General features: G+C 31.5%; 1 protein-coding gene and 1 pseudogene across 1 annotated transcript in view; both read left to right on the top strand.

Annotated features, from left to right (window-relative positions):
* LOC128183443 (uncharacterized) overlaps positions 1-2,398 on the top strand; it is a 4,807-nt gene extending 2,409 nt beyond the window's left edge. The window contains exon 2 of the mRNA XM_052852431.1: positions 2,046-2,398. Coding sequence (XP_052708391.1) covers positions 2,046-2,073 — 28 coding nt within the window. The 3' untranslated portion in view covers positions 2,074-2,398. The remainder of the gene's footprint in view (positions 1-2,045) is intronic.
* The window catches only part of LOC128183616 (deleted in malignant brain tumors 1 protein-like), a 492,435-nt pseudogene extending 474,599 nt beyond the window's left edge, over positions 1-17,836 (top strand).
* The last annotated feature ends 697 nt before the right edge of the window (positions 17,837-18,533 follow it).

Genomic DNA, 18,533 nt, shown 5'->3' with positions numbered 1-18,533 from the left:
AATAGAGACGGATGCATCCACGATGGGGTGGGGGTTCCACTGCCCATTTTCCCAAACAAGAATGGGGGGTCCATGGAGCCCAGTAGAGAAAAAACTTCACATAAATGCATTAGAACTGAAAGCTGCAAATATTGCAGTAAAATCAGTAACCAAAAACAAACAAAATGTACACATTCATTTGAAAATGGACAACACAACTGCTGTGACTTATGTAAACAAGATGGGGGGAACAAAATCACCCATTCTAACAAACATTGCAAAAGATCTATGGGAATATTGTCTGGAAAGAAAGATAACGCTTACAGCAGAGCACCTTCCTGGATCTCTCAATCAGACAGCAGATTGGGAGAGCAGGAATGTGTCAACCATGAGCATCAACAGTTGGAGGTTGAATCCCAAGATATTTGCTCAGATAAATTCGTTATGGGGTCCTCTAGAGATGGACCTGTTTGCGGACAGATTAAATGCACAGCTAGAGAAGTACATGAGCTGGAAACCCGACCCATTTGCTATGGGAACAGATGCATTCCTAGCACATTGGGGAGGAATGAAAGCTTATGCATTTCCACCATTTTGCCTGATACAGAGATGCATAGCAAAAGTTCAGAAAGAGCGGGGGGAATTAGTCATTGTGACACCAGCATGGCAAACACAACCTTATTATCCAATGTTGCTGAATATGTCAATAGTAGACCCCATTCTTCTACCCCCACAGAAGGACCTCCTTCTGTTACCAGGGGGGGACCCCCATCCTCTGATAACCAATGGGACGCTAAAATTAGTGGTCTGGAAAATTTCAGGCGAAACAAAGAAATGCATGGGTTATCAGCAAACACTTCAGAATTACTCGCAGCATCATGGAGGAAGGGAACTCAATCAGCTTACAACAGCTGCTGGAAACACTGGGCTAGCTGGTGTGGTAGCAGACAAGTTGATCCCTTTTTCTCCTCTTTGGAACATATAGCAAATTTTTTTTGTCAGAGTTGTTTCAAAAAGGGTACGAATATAGGTCTGTAAACAGTTACAGATCTGCAATTTCAGCATTTCATCCTGAAATTAATGGTATAAAAGTAGGTCAAAGCAACCTTATAAAGCAGGTTATGTCTGGAGTGTTTAATTCCAGGCCACCTATGCCTAGATACAATCACACTTGGGATGTAGATATTGTACTTAAATATCTAATTTCCTTAGGGCCTTGTGAAAATTTAGGTTTAAAGTTGTTAACTTTGAAAGTTGCCAGCCTTATGGCATTGTCAACAGCTTGTAGGTCATCGGAGCTGTACCATTTAGATCTGAAATTTATGCAAATTTCCCCAAACGAAATTGTGTTTAAAATAGTTCAACTGACTAAAACACGAAAAGTGGGAATGGAACCTGTTAAATTGATATTCAAGGAGTATGAAAATGAACGACTTGATGTCAGAAAACACATTATGCAATATTTAAAAATCACAGAACCTATTAGAAATGGAGAAAATAAATTTTTTCTCAGTTTTTTGAAACCCCATAAGCCAGTTAGGTCCTGTACTATTGCTAGATGGTTAAAAACAGTATTGGGAAATGCAGGAATTGATACAAGCATTTTTAAAGCACATTCTACAAGAGGGGCCAGTACTTCTAAAGCAAATAAGCTTGGATTGTCGGTCAAGCAAATTATGGAGTTAGCAAACTGGAAATCAGCAAATACTTTCTATACGTTTTACAATAAACCAATTGAAAACGAGTCAGAATTTTCTAATTCAGTTCTGAAAGTAAAAGAGAATTAAAATCTAAAACATATCAGGCTTTAAATATACATTGTTATACCTTACTTCAGTTTTATGAAATAAAATTAAAAATTTTATAAGTGCGCTTTAGCGCATGCAATGAAATTAAAATTTTATGAATAAAACTGAAGTAAGGTATAAGCCTCCCACCCTCCTCACCCTAAGGGCTTATGCTTACTTCAGGTGTTTGATATAGTTTTGGATTTTACATTTTGTATTTAAATTAATCAACTTGATGTGATCAGTTGATACATAAATTTTTGTCATTGTATTTTGTAGAGCGCCATATCCAGGCAGCAAGAAGTGAAAAGGCAGCTTGACTCTGAAACTCTGTTACCTTGACAACAAAATTAAAAAAAAAAAAAAAAAAAGTTGTTATTTTTTCAATCAAATGTCACTTTACACACAGCAATGAAATTAGAATTTTATGAGTATTGAAAAAAAAAAAAAAAAAAAAAATCTATATATACATATCTCCGCCAAACTTAAGAAGGAAGATCTCGCGAGATCTTATTCTTTAAATAGGCTGGGATTACCGGAAGCCAGGGAGAATACATTGTTATACCTTACTTCAGTTTTATTCATAAAATTTTAATTTCATTGCATGCGCTAAAGCGCACTTATAAAATTTTTAATTTCACTATTGCGTTTCAATTTCTTGTTGAAATATGATTGTACAGCAATTGTTAAATGCGAGTAACAGTTTATCTGCAGTTTTTATCCATAGATACAATCCTTTTTTTTCATTTTCATAAATATTTTTTTTACAAAAATATTTCAAAGTTTTTCTGGCCGTTTTTGATATATATTTGTAGATAATTGAATTGTGCATTAATTGATAACAAATTTTTAGCTCTAATATATCTTGTTCGCAGCTAAAACGATGTTTCCGGTTTCTATCAAAAAATACAAAAAAATTCATATAAAATAATCAGAGGCCGATATAGGTGTCATTTTTGTATAATCATTTCTCAAAAATGATTCTTCATCGATCCATCAAATAATGCATTGGTGTGTCGAGCCACCTTAATTGCAGGTTTCAAATTTTTTTTTGGTTTTAAGCCCAATTTATTAGATATTACTGTCAATATAATATAGTTTATTGTTGACAAAACACAAAGTATGACCGTGCGCGATGACCTCATTGTTGCAGGATTAGATTCTAAATAATCTCTAAGCAATAAAAAATTCAAATTGTTTGAAACCATTGCTAAATTATGTCTACTAAATGTTTAAGTTATATGACGTTAAATAACATAACTATGGCAAAAAGTTACAATACAATACACACGCTATTTATACTAGACACATGATCCTTGAATTTTCGACTTTTTTCACTGACTGTTATATTTGTATAATTCGTAATAAATATGAACGCAAAAAAAGCAAACTTGAAAATAATACAATTTCATTATGACTATTTTAAACGAACACAACTGCAGTTAGGTTATAAAGGCAATTGTAATAAAACGATGTTTATTAGTGGCTACAATTTATACCTGTTAGTCCTTAGATGTAAATAGATATAGATAATTAAACAATTCTGGCTTCTGACGATACCGAAATATTTGTAATACGTAATTGATTGATTTAATTTTACACAATACTAAAATGGTCGTGTGATAAGTTTGCCTTAATACATTGAGTATTAAATTCAAATTGTTAAAATTTATAAAACCGTGTCATAATTACCAATTTCCGATCTATTAAAACTAACACGATTTTCTGGGTTTTTGTTTACAATAAGACTATTTACCAAAGCACAAAATAATCATAATACACAGGTAAAATTGCAACATATGTTCAACTTATGTTCTGAGAAACAAATGCTAGACATATCTTAAACATACGTTAAACATATGAATTTTTAAAAGTATGTTGAACTTATGTTTGAAAAATATATTAAACTTCCAAGTCTCCTCAGTGTCACCCAATTACCAGGCATCTACGCATCCATGCGACCACATCACTGCATCAAACGACGTCGCTGCGTTTCCACTTCCGGTAAATAACTGACCATAGTTTATTCTAAAGTGGTAGGCAATCGGAACCTCGTCCTTCTTCGGCCAGCGCTGGCTCAAGACATTATTACTCACATAAGTGGAAAGCATACAACCCAAAACCTTAAATATTAAAAATAACATCAGGATACTTTAAGAAATTCTCTAATGACCAGTCATACAAATGGTAATAAACAGAGTGTTTTCTCGTCACCTAATAATATGCATACACTGTACGAACGGCAAAAAGATGCTAACAATGTTTTACACTTTAAACGTAACTATCATAATACTGTCCTAGTGCAGAGTAAACTGACGTGAGCATGGCATGCATATATACTCTAGGTGAATGTGGTAACACTCATCCACCAAAACACTGAGCATTACAGTTCAAATAAACGACAAACAGAAAGTACTTTACGGACTAAAATGATACAAAACGTAAACGTGAAAGAAAAAAAATTATCTAGGTTTAGAAAGGAAATAGTTTAACTAATGACGGAATAATATCCTTATCTCCTAAAGTTTAGTAGTTTCGGGTTATGCACAAGCCATAACTAGAACTATATTTAAACTTACATTTGACCATTTATATTACAACTGATAGACAATTTTGATTGACACTAAGATGTTAATTTATTAGATACTGTTATCGGACTTGTTGGAGGACCGACAAAATACGAAGGTCGAGTAGAAGTTTACAAATTCGGAAAATGGGGAACAGTGTCTAGTTATAAGAGAAATGGAAAATTCGCCTCAGTGGTATGCCGATCTTTAGGGCTACCTTGGTGAGTATGATTATATTTAGAATTGTATTTATGATAATAAAAGTCTATTTTATAATTATCGCAGTTGCTCCTAACAATACTTTCCGATCGGGATTTATTGGCTTCGCACGAGCTATCACACACGTTGCTTGAGCTCTAGCATTCGTTGCATGCGTTTTTGTGGTAGCATCAAGTATCCTCAAAGTAGCGGAGATGCACAATATTCGGACGCCACAGAATGCTATATTAATTATTGCAATGCAACGAACGAATATTAGTACGAACGTTTTACAACGTTTTGTGTACTCGCAAGAGCGATGCACGATTTTTAAAGATCGTAAGATAAATTTCAGCTGCTTTTGCGTGTGTTGTGCGACAATGAGACTGTTGCTCAAAGTGTCTTATGTAATCTTCAAGTGTTACTATCATTGCATGATTTATAGGTTTAGGTGTTCATGCTTTGCCACTAGTTTATACTGGATACAGTATTTTTTCGCCCCGTGATATTTTTGCTTTTAATTGCGGTTTCACCTCGTCTTGAATTGGCCCCAGCAAATGCTATGGTAAAAGTGAAATACTGTGAGACATCGGCATTCGCCACGTCTTTATCCGTTACCAGACAAAAAAGAGGGATATGACCGAAAACAAGAGGCCCATGGGCCACATCGCTCACCTGAGCAACAATGGCGAACTACATTGACTTAACACACTTTACGGTCAGACGCGACCTATCCTCCATTATTTTCTATTTTTTCCTATCTCCACAATGTGAAGATTTCCACCAAGTAATTCCATAATTATATTTTCCTGTTATATGATACTTTTTTTATTTAGATATAAAGTGTTCAATTGAAAATATATACTATGACTTTATTTATAAGCATTCAAATGCATTTTGCATGCTATTTTACGGAAAATTCTAAATATTATAATAGCTCTAAAAATAGCCTGGTAATAAACCTTGAATTTTTGGGAATTAACAGGTTTAAATGTTAATAAATAAGGAATAATTTATCAAGGAAAATTATATAAAATTGAGGAACGTCTCGTGTGTCCTTAAAGTAGTCCTAATATCGCACTACGTCATAATACGGATTTTTCAATATTGGTTCGACTTTTACACAGTGTTTTTGATACCCGGTATTGATTTTGCTCTAGATCGCTGTTGTAAACAATGGCAATAATAAGCAATTAGAACGGTAATATATGTATTCTATGAGAGATAGAAATGATTAATGTTGAGAAACTCGATTCTGTTAAAGTAAAATGAAAAACGAAGTTTCTGATTAACCAGGATCTCAGGTATGCTTATATCTTCGTTGTTTTGACCCCCCCCCCCCCCCCGAATTTTTCTTTTTCTTTTACTAAAACCGGTTTAAATTTAGAGACAGAAGCTATTTCAAATTTAATCAATCGTCAATTAATTAATGTTTAAATGATATCTAACATTGTTGACAGATCTAGGCAGAAAACTGTAGCAAAATGTGACTTATACAGATTTTTTCGTCAGGGTCTACATGGTTTAGAGCTTATACCGTGAAAAGTAATCCGTCAACATATAATTTATTTTACCAAATCTTTTTTCTAAGACGTCAATCTATAGAATAAACACCATGAATTTTAGTTTAAGTCTATAAAATAGTAAAAAAAAAAACTACCAAACGCGATACTAGCATTGCATTTTTGTTTTCTATTTTGATACATCAGGTCCATAAAGCGTACTTACTTACAGAAATTTGCGCAAAATCATTGATGAGATATGGCTTAAATAAATATTTATACTCTATTTTGTATGTTCAGTTCAAATTTTCCCAAAATATGAAAAACGGACGTCTGGCAAATTTCATAATTGACAATAATTTTCGCAAGGGGGTACACCCATCTGAGAGGTGATAACAAACAAACTAGCATGTAAACATAGATATTTTCTTTTGTATATGTATTGCTAGAATGTATATTTATCATTTAAAGCTAAGCTTTTAATGATTGAGCCCATTAATAGCCGAGTATAGGACTACCTTAAATAATTAAGAACAGTAAAATTTAGTATTTAGCAAAGTTAAGTACCATGATAATTTTCTGACCTAAAATTCAATATTTTATAAAGGGGTAGGGGTGAAAATATAATGTGATATATTAATTATATATAACACCGGTATATTATTTCCTACAGTTTTTGCACATATGTGAACAGTATTAGCTCATTTAAGATAAAAAAAATCATACATTTCCTAAGACGTATATCAGTTAAAAAATCGACACCCAGTGTGGGCCTACCTTATTGTGTGTAATCATAATTTGAACATTTTGAATCTACACAATTAAAGGATGCCAACATTTTATTTCATTAATATGTTGTCTTAGAGACCATGCAATGCATATTTATTTTATATGATGAAAATACTGGAAAAGGTAGTTACCATTAACTGCAATATTTCTTCAAAAAAAAATATCGAACTTAAATTAGTGTAATTTTCATTTTCCACATCGAAGTGAATATTTTAGTGTGTTTATTTAAGATGCCAAGCTCTATGAATATACCATGCAGATGAGATACATTTCATTGTCACAGCTGATATCTCATATGTGAAAGTTAACAAAGATTGACGGACAGAGAATCGCCAGCTAGTCTGGAAGGCAGTACACAGTGTTTGAACTCTGTGGCAAAAGTTGCTAAGGCTACAGTAAAAAACTTAATTGGTCTTCTCTCAAATAATTGTTTTCCTGATGTAAACTTGTGTGACGTTTTATATCCTTACTCACTTGATCGATGAAAACATTTGACTGGAAAATGTTGTCACATGATGTGTTAAAAAGCTATATAATTTAATGTATTGTCAGGCATACAGGTATCAGTTCTGTACTAAGGCCCATTAATTATTTCATATTCCCTCAAAAAAAAAAACAAACGTCTACAAACCAAGAAGAATTTCTGCTGCAATATTTTATTTAAAATAATGATAATGCACGGATATCCTCATAATTATAATGTGTCAGAACTGTTTAAAAGAAGTTTTTAATTTACTCGTTTGAAAAATACCAAAATTGTTGCAGATTTCAAATAATTTATCAAATGAGAAAAGACCCAAGAAAGTAGTTATAGCACATCATCCTTTTGATTTTTCTGTACACAAGTATATAATGTTTAGCAAGACAATTCCAATGATCAACTAACATTTCAGCGTCAGTCGTGGAATGATAGGCAACTTTTAAAAACTTATCCAATTTGTTTAATTTCATTTTTTTTTAATGCATTCATACATTATATAGATAAATTTTTTTGTAATTGAGTTAGCCAGGTGACACAAAATCAGTTTATGCACTGTGTATTTTGGAGAAATTAGTCATACCCTATGACCCAATTACAACAGTTTTTAGTTTTGAAGATAACTGTAAACAAACGGTTTTGCATTAATTTGGCAGAGTTATTAAATAATTACAAGTTACCTTCTAACTGTAGTATCGATCAACAAGAAATGTAATGATTATCGATTGTAATTTTCAATGCACGGTATATGTGTTTGCATCACCCGTATTTATAACCTCTAAAGATAAGACAGTCGCGGGTAATTAATCACAATAGGTTTTAACTGAGACTGTGAAAACGTCTTTTCAAATTCATAAACATCTTTTTATTGTCTTTGGATTTAATTTACACGATTATGAACTCGGAATACATGGCTACTTTAAATTCTCTTTCGGAAGAAATTCCGGCGAAGTTACCGATCAAAAATCGATTATTTCAACCAAAGTCGCTCCGGTGTTTGATCCTTGTTGACACAATTAGAAATTAATAAACAATCAACTGCCTATTTACCGAAGTCTACGTTCCAAATACAAGGCGATTGTTTCCCAAGTTAAAAGGCAAAATGAAACGAAAAAATCAAAACAAGCTAAAACCACCCTCACAAGTGAAAATGACAACGCGTTGAAATGTTTAACCCCAATTTACTTCACAATAATCGGCACCAATGTTATTTCCATGTTTCATAGATTATATTCGCACGTGAACTGTTGCACAACAAACTGCCAGCTTCAAACAAAGAACCTCGTTTTCGAGATGCGGTAGACTGGCGATGCCTGTCATAGACCAGGCTATCGCAATGAATTGCCAGTCTACGATATAGGGAATAACGAGCCATTCTTTATTAGTATTTTCGCAATTATCTCAAATTTGGAACAAAATTCGCACATAATTTTTGCAATTTATATTTTCCTTTACCTAAGGATGATTTATGCTAAATTACGTTAGGATTAATTTAGTAGTTCTTGAGAAGAAGATTTTTTAAAATGCACCCCCCTTTTTTACAGTTTCGAGATTTTCTCCGCTTTGAATACAATCTGGCCTTTTATTTTTGCAATTTATATTCACCTTCTTATAAGGATGATTTGTGCCACATTTGGTTAAATTTGGCCAAGTGGTTTTAGAGAAGAAGATCAAAATGTTAAAAGTTTACAGACGGACGGACAGACGGACGGACGGACGGACGACGGACAACGGGTGATCAGAAAAGCTCACTTGAGCTTTCAGCTCAGGTGAGCCAATAAAACGGGGGGGGGGGGTGAATAGCTCATATGTAGGTTACTGTTTCAGGCTACAATTGACCTTGGTTTTGACTGTTGCTTTTGTTATCTTCTTTGGCGACATCTTCTCTTGCAATCAGCAATGTCTACTGAAAGGGGTCTGTGACGAGCGGTATATATACCCCCTCTTACTCATACGAGTATTCATACGATAAAATACATGATCGGACAAGCGCCGCTTGTCCAATTGCATTTGTGAACGTTCAATCGTCCGATCAGCTGGTCTGTCGTGCGCTCCTATCGCATTATCTTACAACACTCGCTTTCATTGTACAGCAGTCGCATAAAGACGCAAGATATATCACTAGATTCAATGCGTCTACATCGCACTAATATTTTTTCTTGTTTTCCTTTTGTTTAGTAAACCAAAGATTTTTAGCAATCTTACAAATATATATTTTTAAATTGACATAACAATCAGGTAAATCGATTTCAGCTTTGAATAAACGATGAACTTCATTGTATATAATACCTTTCTTTAAACTTTAAACATAAAGGTATACATCAGAAGCCTATCGCAGATATGATGTTTATGAAGTTGGCCGTGTTTACCTAAAGAATATTAGTTGTGTTGGTAATGAGACAAACATTGATAAGTGTTCACATCGTGGATGGGGATCTTACACTAGGAACAGCAACTTCCCGTCTACCTATGCATATGTTAACTGTTTGCCGGGATATGGTGAGTTGTGCTTGCTTTTATTGTTTCTAATAAAAAAAAAATACACTTAATGATATTTTATTTGTGTAAGTAAATCTTTCATATGATTTGGAGAACCGAAAATAATTATTATAGTTGCTACATTATCAAGTATATTGTATCAATAGTGTTAAAATTTTAAGACTACGATATGATTGATTCTACTTTGAAAAGCATTGTAAGCCAATAAGACAAATCAAACGTCTTTTCCAATAGTTTATTTGGTACAGGTCCAGATCGTATGGAGGATCGTATAGTGGCTCTGCCGCAAGAGTGCCGTCGAGTATATTTTATATGATTACATACATAACACTCATTTACGTACAAGATAAGCAATTAATATTCAAGTAAACAAATTCCATAATTATTTGTACTATTAAGTTCTATAATATATCATGATAAAATCCTGAAAACTCACAAAATAATTTATAATATAATATAAATTGCTGCTGTCTTTAATTTAACGTCACAGTCTTATTTAAAAATTAATATAATGTTAACAGAAAGGACTTTATATGGTTTGAGCCTAAAATGGCCTCCTAAAATGAACATTGTCAATTTACTGTAATTCTTTGTTTTATCTGTACAAATATACATTTGAAGTTTTTTCATAATTTTCATTTTGATTTTAGTGCCCACACTTTAAAAATATGACATCATAAAATTGACCTTTTCCCGCCATTTTCTCATTTTTACCATAAAACGGCTTGTTTTGAGGCAGTTTTTCTTTAAGGAAACATTGAGCGACTGCTTGAACAAACAAAATATTTTCACCAAAGATGTATCTTTACAATACTTATAAGTGACAAAAAGTTCGTCCTTGTTCAAAGAGTCGCTATATATTTCCCATTCGAAAAAAGATAAGAAAAATGTCAAATGTTGGTTGATTTTGATTGAATTATAAAAAAGCGTCACTTCTGACGTCAAATACTGCAAGTAAGTGCATATAAATCAAATAAATGGGTGAAAAACATATTTCATGTCAACTCTTTTATAAAATAACACAACAAGTTAATGTACCTGAATCATTTTAAAAATAGCGAATTTTTGGGGCCAAATTTGACTAATATCATATATAGTTCTTTTACTAATGTTCAATTATTGTTCCTTTATCGGCTCCTCTAAATAGATGTACATCCTGGTTTTGTTTACACTGTCCTTAATCCGATTAACAGTTTGTTTACTACTTCGGAAATGTCTCGGAAAAGTCTTGCACTTTCACATCCTGATCAGATTCCAGGTCAATGTACTTTATAGTAAGTACATTGTAAAAGGTCAATATATTATATCGTAAATATATTATAAAAAATAATCAATATGTTTATTATTATTAAATTAAAATAATTGTCTCAAACCCTATAGGTTTACAGCATGAAGAAAATTGAATATCACAATACTATATATATGTTAATTTAACGGTTTCTCCATGTTTCAATATAGCAATTGAAGTTTATTGGCAACGATTTTAACATTCATACAAACAACCGACATCCATGCTTGGAAGATCCCAACCAGATACCATCTCTAGATTCATATACGAGATGATAATTAACACAAATGACGCCATTCAATTATTACCTATGCATGTAAAATAACGTAATATTTACCACATGAAATTGTGTGTATTTTAGCGCAGATTCGATTGGTTTGTTTTATATTTAAATTAAAAAAAAAAAACAGTTTAAAACTTGACGTTAATTTGATGTTTTATTTATTAATTTTTTAATTTGAATGAAAATTAGAATTGTTCATATTTTGAGATAGAATATTTTCTCATAGAGCGCTTGGATCAATCCTTGTAAATATTGAATTCGCAGCACAGTTAAGGCTGTCAATAAACTCCGTTCAGACAAAAAGTACGGGAAATGTGCATTATGACATCACATGTATATTACAAACCTCGAAAGAACTTATTAATCTATTTATTAGTAAAATTAACTTATACTAATCTTTTAATTCAAAACAACAAATGCTATTACTTACAATTTTGATGTCTGTTATATCGTACACACTGAAAAATAAGCGAGATGTCGTTCTCGCTGTACTACAAAATATGACGTCATATGCTTCAAAATGACGCATTAAATCATTGAAGGCTATCGTGCAGTTTTATAGCGAAGAAAAATAAATGTCATATATTAACGGAAAAGTATAAACGAATATTTTGTTTAAAATTATTATTAGTAGAATGCTACCTATATAGTCTTATTTTCATTTTGTTAAAAGTATGCATCGTATAAAGAAGCCACCTCGGTTTTGTATAAAATATCGTATATCTAAAATCTGAGTACCTAAATAAATCACTTAATTGCAAGAGCATACACTTACCTGATCCCGACAAACTTTACCATGTGAATTTGAAATATGCTGTGTAACTTAAAAACTTCTACGATCCTTGTAAAATCTTACAAATTAATTATTTTTTAATGAAATTAACCCTGTGACCTTCAAAATTATTCAACATATGCATTATAAATTACGTTTTCTACTAACAAATATTCTTATCTTAAAAAGTTCGCACCGTTTTTCAAAATCTACGATATAACATCAAGTTATTTCATAATTCAGTTGTTTTTTAAATGACCTCAAAACCACAAATACATTTGCTTGTACCATGCGACTGCCATATCACGTGACCACTATGATCATAAAATATTGTACTGTTATATGTATATTTTAGAAATATATTGCATTTGAGTGACTGTTATTGATTTTAAAAAGGACATGCCAGTTTAACTAAAGTATACGTGTTTTCATCACAAAAATTTGCCCATATTTTTATTGACCGCCTTAACTGTACTGCGTTTACTTTATAAATTCCACAAATAGTAATACATCCAAATTTTCCATGTTCTTTACGTAGGAAAATTTATAACAATAAGATTATAAAATTATATATTTTCAATTTTTGGAAAGGTGTCGTCTAATCAAAATAGAACATATTGTGTATGATTTGTGAGAATTTTTCTCGTGCTTTCATATCATACATAATTGGGTAATCATGATTTAAAGCACTTTTGTTCAAGAAGTAATCTTGCATGCATGACAAATACTGTCGTTTATACGATACAGGTGGTTGTCCTCTAAAGCATGTTTGATTTGATTTTTACACTTATATTTAACCTTTTCCTTCAACCAAAATCTATTTACCGTATCCGGGGGTTTCTTAACAGTGTAAGTCATCTTATATCGACACACGTTCCCTACATCATGTAATTTTCATGAAGCCAAAAAGAGAACAAAAGGTGCGCAACATATGCACTAATCTGTTTTTACTTTACCATTTGATAAGCAAGTTAAATTTAATGTCACTGTACATATTGTTTACAAGAAAATCATTTTTGTAGAATATTTGAGCGATGCTTTTATATATTTTTTTAACAACATTGACCATTGATAAATCCTTTATAATTTTCAACCATTGGGTTAGATAATGATTATGTACGATATAGTAGTTTCACGCTTACATCAATAATGAAACTATCTAAACATATTAACATATATGCAGATACTGTACGACTGGTTGGAGGATCGACTGAGTATGAAGGTCGATTAGAAGTGTACTACAACGGAGCATGGGGAACAGTGTGTGAAAGCGAGTTAAATGCCAACATCTCCACAGTGGTGTGTCGAACATTGGGTTTGCCTTGGTTAGATTATTCTCAAGATCTAATAACTGATTTCATGTTGTATTATCCGTGTTAGATTTTCTATGACGTCACAAATGATGTGATATATATTTTTTCTGTACAATATATCTACCAGAAATTTTGTAGAAAATACATTTTCTTAAAATTCTATTTAAAATCCTACAAAAAATAATCCAGAAACCAATGTTTAATTTAATATTATTTTAAGAAGAGGGGCTGGACTTTTTAAATGCTGCTTTTAAAGAGGCTTTGGACATCTGTGATGATTCAATCGATAAAAAACAATAAAAACTCTAGATTTGTAGATTGTAGCTGGTTTCTTTTTATCTTATTGAAAATTACATGACATGTTACCATGTTTATCTCAAAAGTAAGCACCAGTTTACCATAAAAAACAGGCTATTGTTCTGAATCATAATTGAACAAATTTATCTCTCAAATTTTAATAATCTGTTGATACCTTTCATTGGCTAGATCTAAAGTTTGGTTGATCAAAAATGACAAATAACTCAATGCAACTATATTAAAGATATGTTTCCAGTAAACATAACAGTACTACAAAAACAGGAAAAATAATGTTCACATTAAAGAAAATTTTAACAACAATAACCCCTCAGCCGGTATCTATCAATAACAGATGTTATATTGTTAAGGCTTAACGTCTTGGTACTAACCATTCAGGACTACATCAGAAGTGTACGGAGGAGCAGTGTATGGCCAGGGGTCAGGTCCTATCTGGTTGGACGATGTTGACTGTGTAGGAACTGAGACAAAAATACAAGACTGTACTCACCGTGGGTGGGGGTTACACAACTGTGATCACAGCAAGGACGTCTCCATCAGTTGCTTGCCAGCCAATGGTGAGATAACTTTGTGTTCTGTCTATCTTAAATAAAAAATCTTTTCAAATCTTTTAAAATCATGCGTTATAAATCTATTGACAATAAGAATAGAATAAAGATAACAAAGAATTTAATTAAAGTAATATGTTCTGACAATTCCAAAGCATAAAGTTAACATGTTTAATTCACATAGCCGTTACACATTTTATGCATTTTCATATCAAAAATCCATTTTAATAACCAGGTAATTGCTACAACATCGGCAACGTTTTGTTTTGAATACTTATCTGCCAAGTCCAATGTGTATTATACAATAGTATAGTCTCAAAAATATTTTAACATATTAATCTCGTACATTATGTCTTCGAGACTTTTTACTACTTTTACATTATTTATTTCTCAAACACTATTTTGCTGATGAGAGGTAAAAATCAATAAACAAAATTCTAAAAAATGTTTTATTTTTCCAAATTCCCTAATTTTATACAAATATAAAAACCTGAAAATTGCACTGTATTAACAGAAACCGTCAGACTTATTGAAGGAGCTACTCAATATGAAGGCCGTTTGGAAGTATACAGGCACGGTCAATGGGGAACAGTGTGTGATGACAAAATAAATGAAAAAGTGTCTGCAGTAGTTTGTCGAACATTAGGTTTGCCCTGGTAGGATTAACTGATTTAAAATGTTGATTTGATCAAAACCACATTATTTGTTATGTTCTCATAAAGAATTCATTAACAATATTTGTCAAATAACATTTGTTACGATTTCGAATTAAATCAGTACAATAACAATATTCTAATACTATAAAAAAGTAAAGTTATCGTCTTAATTAAACAACATACAGGACAACATCAGAAGTGTACGGAGGTGCAGTGTATGGGCAGGGATCAGGTCCTATCTGGTTGGACGATGTTAAATGTGAAGGTACCGAGGCCAGAATTCAGGGCTGTCAGCACGCTACTTGGGGCTCAAACAACTGTGACCACACAGAGGATGCTTCCATCAACTGCTTACCCTCCAGAGGTGGGATAAGTTTTCACATTTGTTTCCAATTCACAATACATTATAATGATATATAACTATACAACACCATTTTAACTAAAAAGGGATAACATTATAGCATTTGAATTTATTAAGAAACAATTATATAGGTTTATGTATAGATTAAGTTTTTTAATACACTCAATTTTCTAAATCGTAAATATTGTCACAGACAAAATTGTTGCATATACGTGGAAGTTTATAAAATGTCAAGATAAGTTCGCCTAAATGAGTAATACTAATAAATTAAAATCCAGGAAGCATATTCATCAACTTATATTTTTTAAAAGGCTTTTTAAACATATAACAATATTAATATTTTGAATATATTTTACATTTCAACTTAATAAACTGTTTTAAGAATTTATTAAGTTTCAATATTGGCTTTTCCATGTTAATTGTTCTTTATTTGTCCATTGTTGCTTTTCATAAACCTTATAGGTAAAACAATACATCATTATTGACGCGGGTTGTCGATTTAAAATGTATTTTACATATAATTTATGGGACACCTTCCAAAATATGTATCCGGATTTCCTGCTGGTAAGTTAAATAGTAAACTCAATTTTAAAAAAAACGAACACATGTGCATGTGGTAAAATCAATTAAAACTTTGAATTTACAATATATAATCCGTGGGAGACATCTAGTCTCTGCCAGTGGTATTGAGTAATCAAGAATAGTAGAGCTATTCCGCTTGATGAACGACCAATCTTCACGCGCGCTTGACAACAACGTTTAATGTGGAACAACAACATTGAATCCCTGGTCGATAGTATTGCGTGCAGTTATTTAAAAAAAACTTAGTTTTGCAGGGCAAGTGCTTGCTCTGGTCATTCGTGTTAATGATAATACAAACTGTAAGTATATATAGTTTGAAAATGTTAACAACCAAACAAGGCATACTCAATACATCATCCGAATAAAAATTATGTTCAATCGTTATTTTTCAAAACAAATTATAACGCTAGTAATTTGCATTTCTTTTTTTTTCCATGATGCATATCGATGTTACCTCTTTAAAATGTATGTATGCTTTAACTACACTTGTAGACCGGAAGGTCAAATAATTTCTTCTTGTATTTTTTTTTGACACGACTTATGTTTAAATCCATCTTTTTTAAAAGAAAAAAAAATTTACATATATTTTAGGTGTTATTTGAAATAAAAAAAAACACAACAGAAATGTTTACAGAAATAGTATATGAATTTTGGGAAATGTATTTTAGGTAAGACAAGCAGATTATATTACCTTTGGAATGAATGGATCTTAAAGATCGGAATATATACGAACGTTAAAGAACCCTACAACGTAATTCGAATTTTACATTATAAAATAAATTAATACTGAAGTAAAAAAGATAAACAATGCCTAGTATATATGTTATATATGGATTGGTAAATTATTTTTTTTTCAATCATGTGTGGTATTTAGACGCTGAAATAGATAAATGTACGTACAGGAGGTTCGATGTGACGGTCAGCAAGATGGTATACTGTTGGACACACTGATACTGCAGACATTGGAAGCGATGCTTAGTAGACTTCCTGGAACTTTAAGTTTATCTTCGGTCAAACATTTCATTTACCATATTAAGGTAACCATATAAACTAAAGTAATATTCGATAAATGCACCAGTATATCTTTGTATACATTCGAGCATTTACAAAACTATAAATGTACGATAACGTCATGTTATCTTCATCGTCGTCATTGATTCGGTGTTAATACTAAAACATATGCACAACTCCATGTATCTTTAGTCTTTTTAAGGTTGTCGTTACAACTTAGATTTCGAAGGAAAAAATTGCATTAGCGTTTAAAACATTCATTTCAAAACAAAAAAATCAAAAATTTACAGTTATTTATTTGTTTGAAAACTAATTACAATCCGCTTTTGCTGTGGAGGTCTGATAAGAAGCTGAGAAAAGAAAATTAAGTACGTTATCTTTCTTGGTGAATGTATCCTGTAAATCTTTGGTTTTCAAAGGTCTTAAATATAGAGAAAAAAATGATTCTTTTCAGTTTTTACCAATTATGATAAAACTTCACCATCAAGAATATAATTTTACATCATTAGAACATTCTTATTTTACATATATACAAATTTACTAAATTGCGAAAAACAAAAATTTTACTGTTTATCATTAAATGTGCAATTCAAGTTTAAAACTGATTGTAATGTAACACTGTCGATTTGTTTGAAGGAATACTGGACAATGTTTTATATAATTTAATTTTTTTGAGTTTTCACAGGAATACAAAATACAAAAAAGAGCAATAAGTGGATACTAATAACTCCAAGCCAACTATTATTATTTTTTTTTTATTTCTTTTTCAGGAATGAACATTTCCAACTTCATTGAAAACTGGGAACACATAAGAAGAGAATATCAGTGAAATACAGAAATATTGTCCAGTGTAAACATGAACTACTTATATACCTTCAATTTTTGTTTACTTTAAAATTATTCAACACATGTAAGAGGTTAATTATCATGTTTAATTGCCTATATTTGCTCACCTTCATTAGTACTATATGATGTGTGTTTCTAGTATACAATAGAGTTTTTTAAAACTTAAATTTTATAGTATACCTCTGAAAACAATTTTATGCATGAGTATCTGAGAAACATTATCAAGAAAAATTAATGTTAACCTTTAATAAGTTTTGTTTTAAATGATTTTTTTATTATTTTTTTTATTGTTATGCCACACCGTCTGTTATGTAACTAGTTTTGTGTTGTCCATGTATAAAAGTGCGAAAAATGTGTTGTGCATACCGTTTAATTTGTAACTCATCTATTTGTTAAATATTGTGCACTGTGATAAAAAATGTATTTCCATTTATTAGATGCCATTGAATACATGCAATTATTCTATGTGGTATTTAATCTTTTAAATTCATAAATGTACAGAAAATACAATATAATTTGTTCCTCTGCTTTGCAACGTCATTGTTGAAGGGTTTTCAAGATTCTCCAAAAAAAAGGTTTATCTATCAATTAAAACAAAATATAGGTTTATCTATCAATCAAAACAAAATAAAATACAATTTAAAAATGTTTTATTGATCTTCAGACTTCTTCAAAACAACTAATTCAACGTTTCACGACCCATGCATGTGTTAATTTATATTATATCAAATTTATTTAAATTGTTATGATCTAAGTCCA

Source organism: Crassostrea angulata, chromosome 5, assembly GCF_025612915.1.
Source record: "Crassostrea angulata isolate pt1a10 chromosome 5, ASM2561291v2, whole genome shotgun sequence".
NCBI classification, from domain to species: Eukaryota; Metazoa; Mollusca; class Bivalvia; order Ostreida; family Ostreidae; genus Magallana; species Magallana angulata.
Note: the sequence above shows the minus strand (reverse complement) of the source record. Positions and strands in the feature narration are given on the sequence as shown.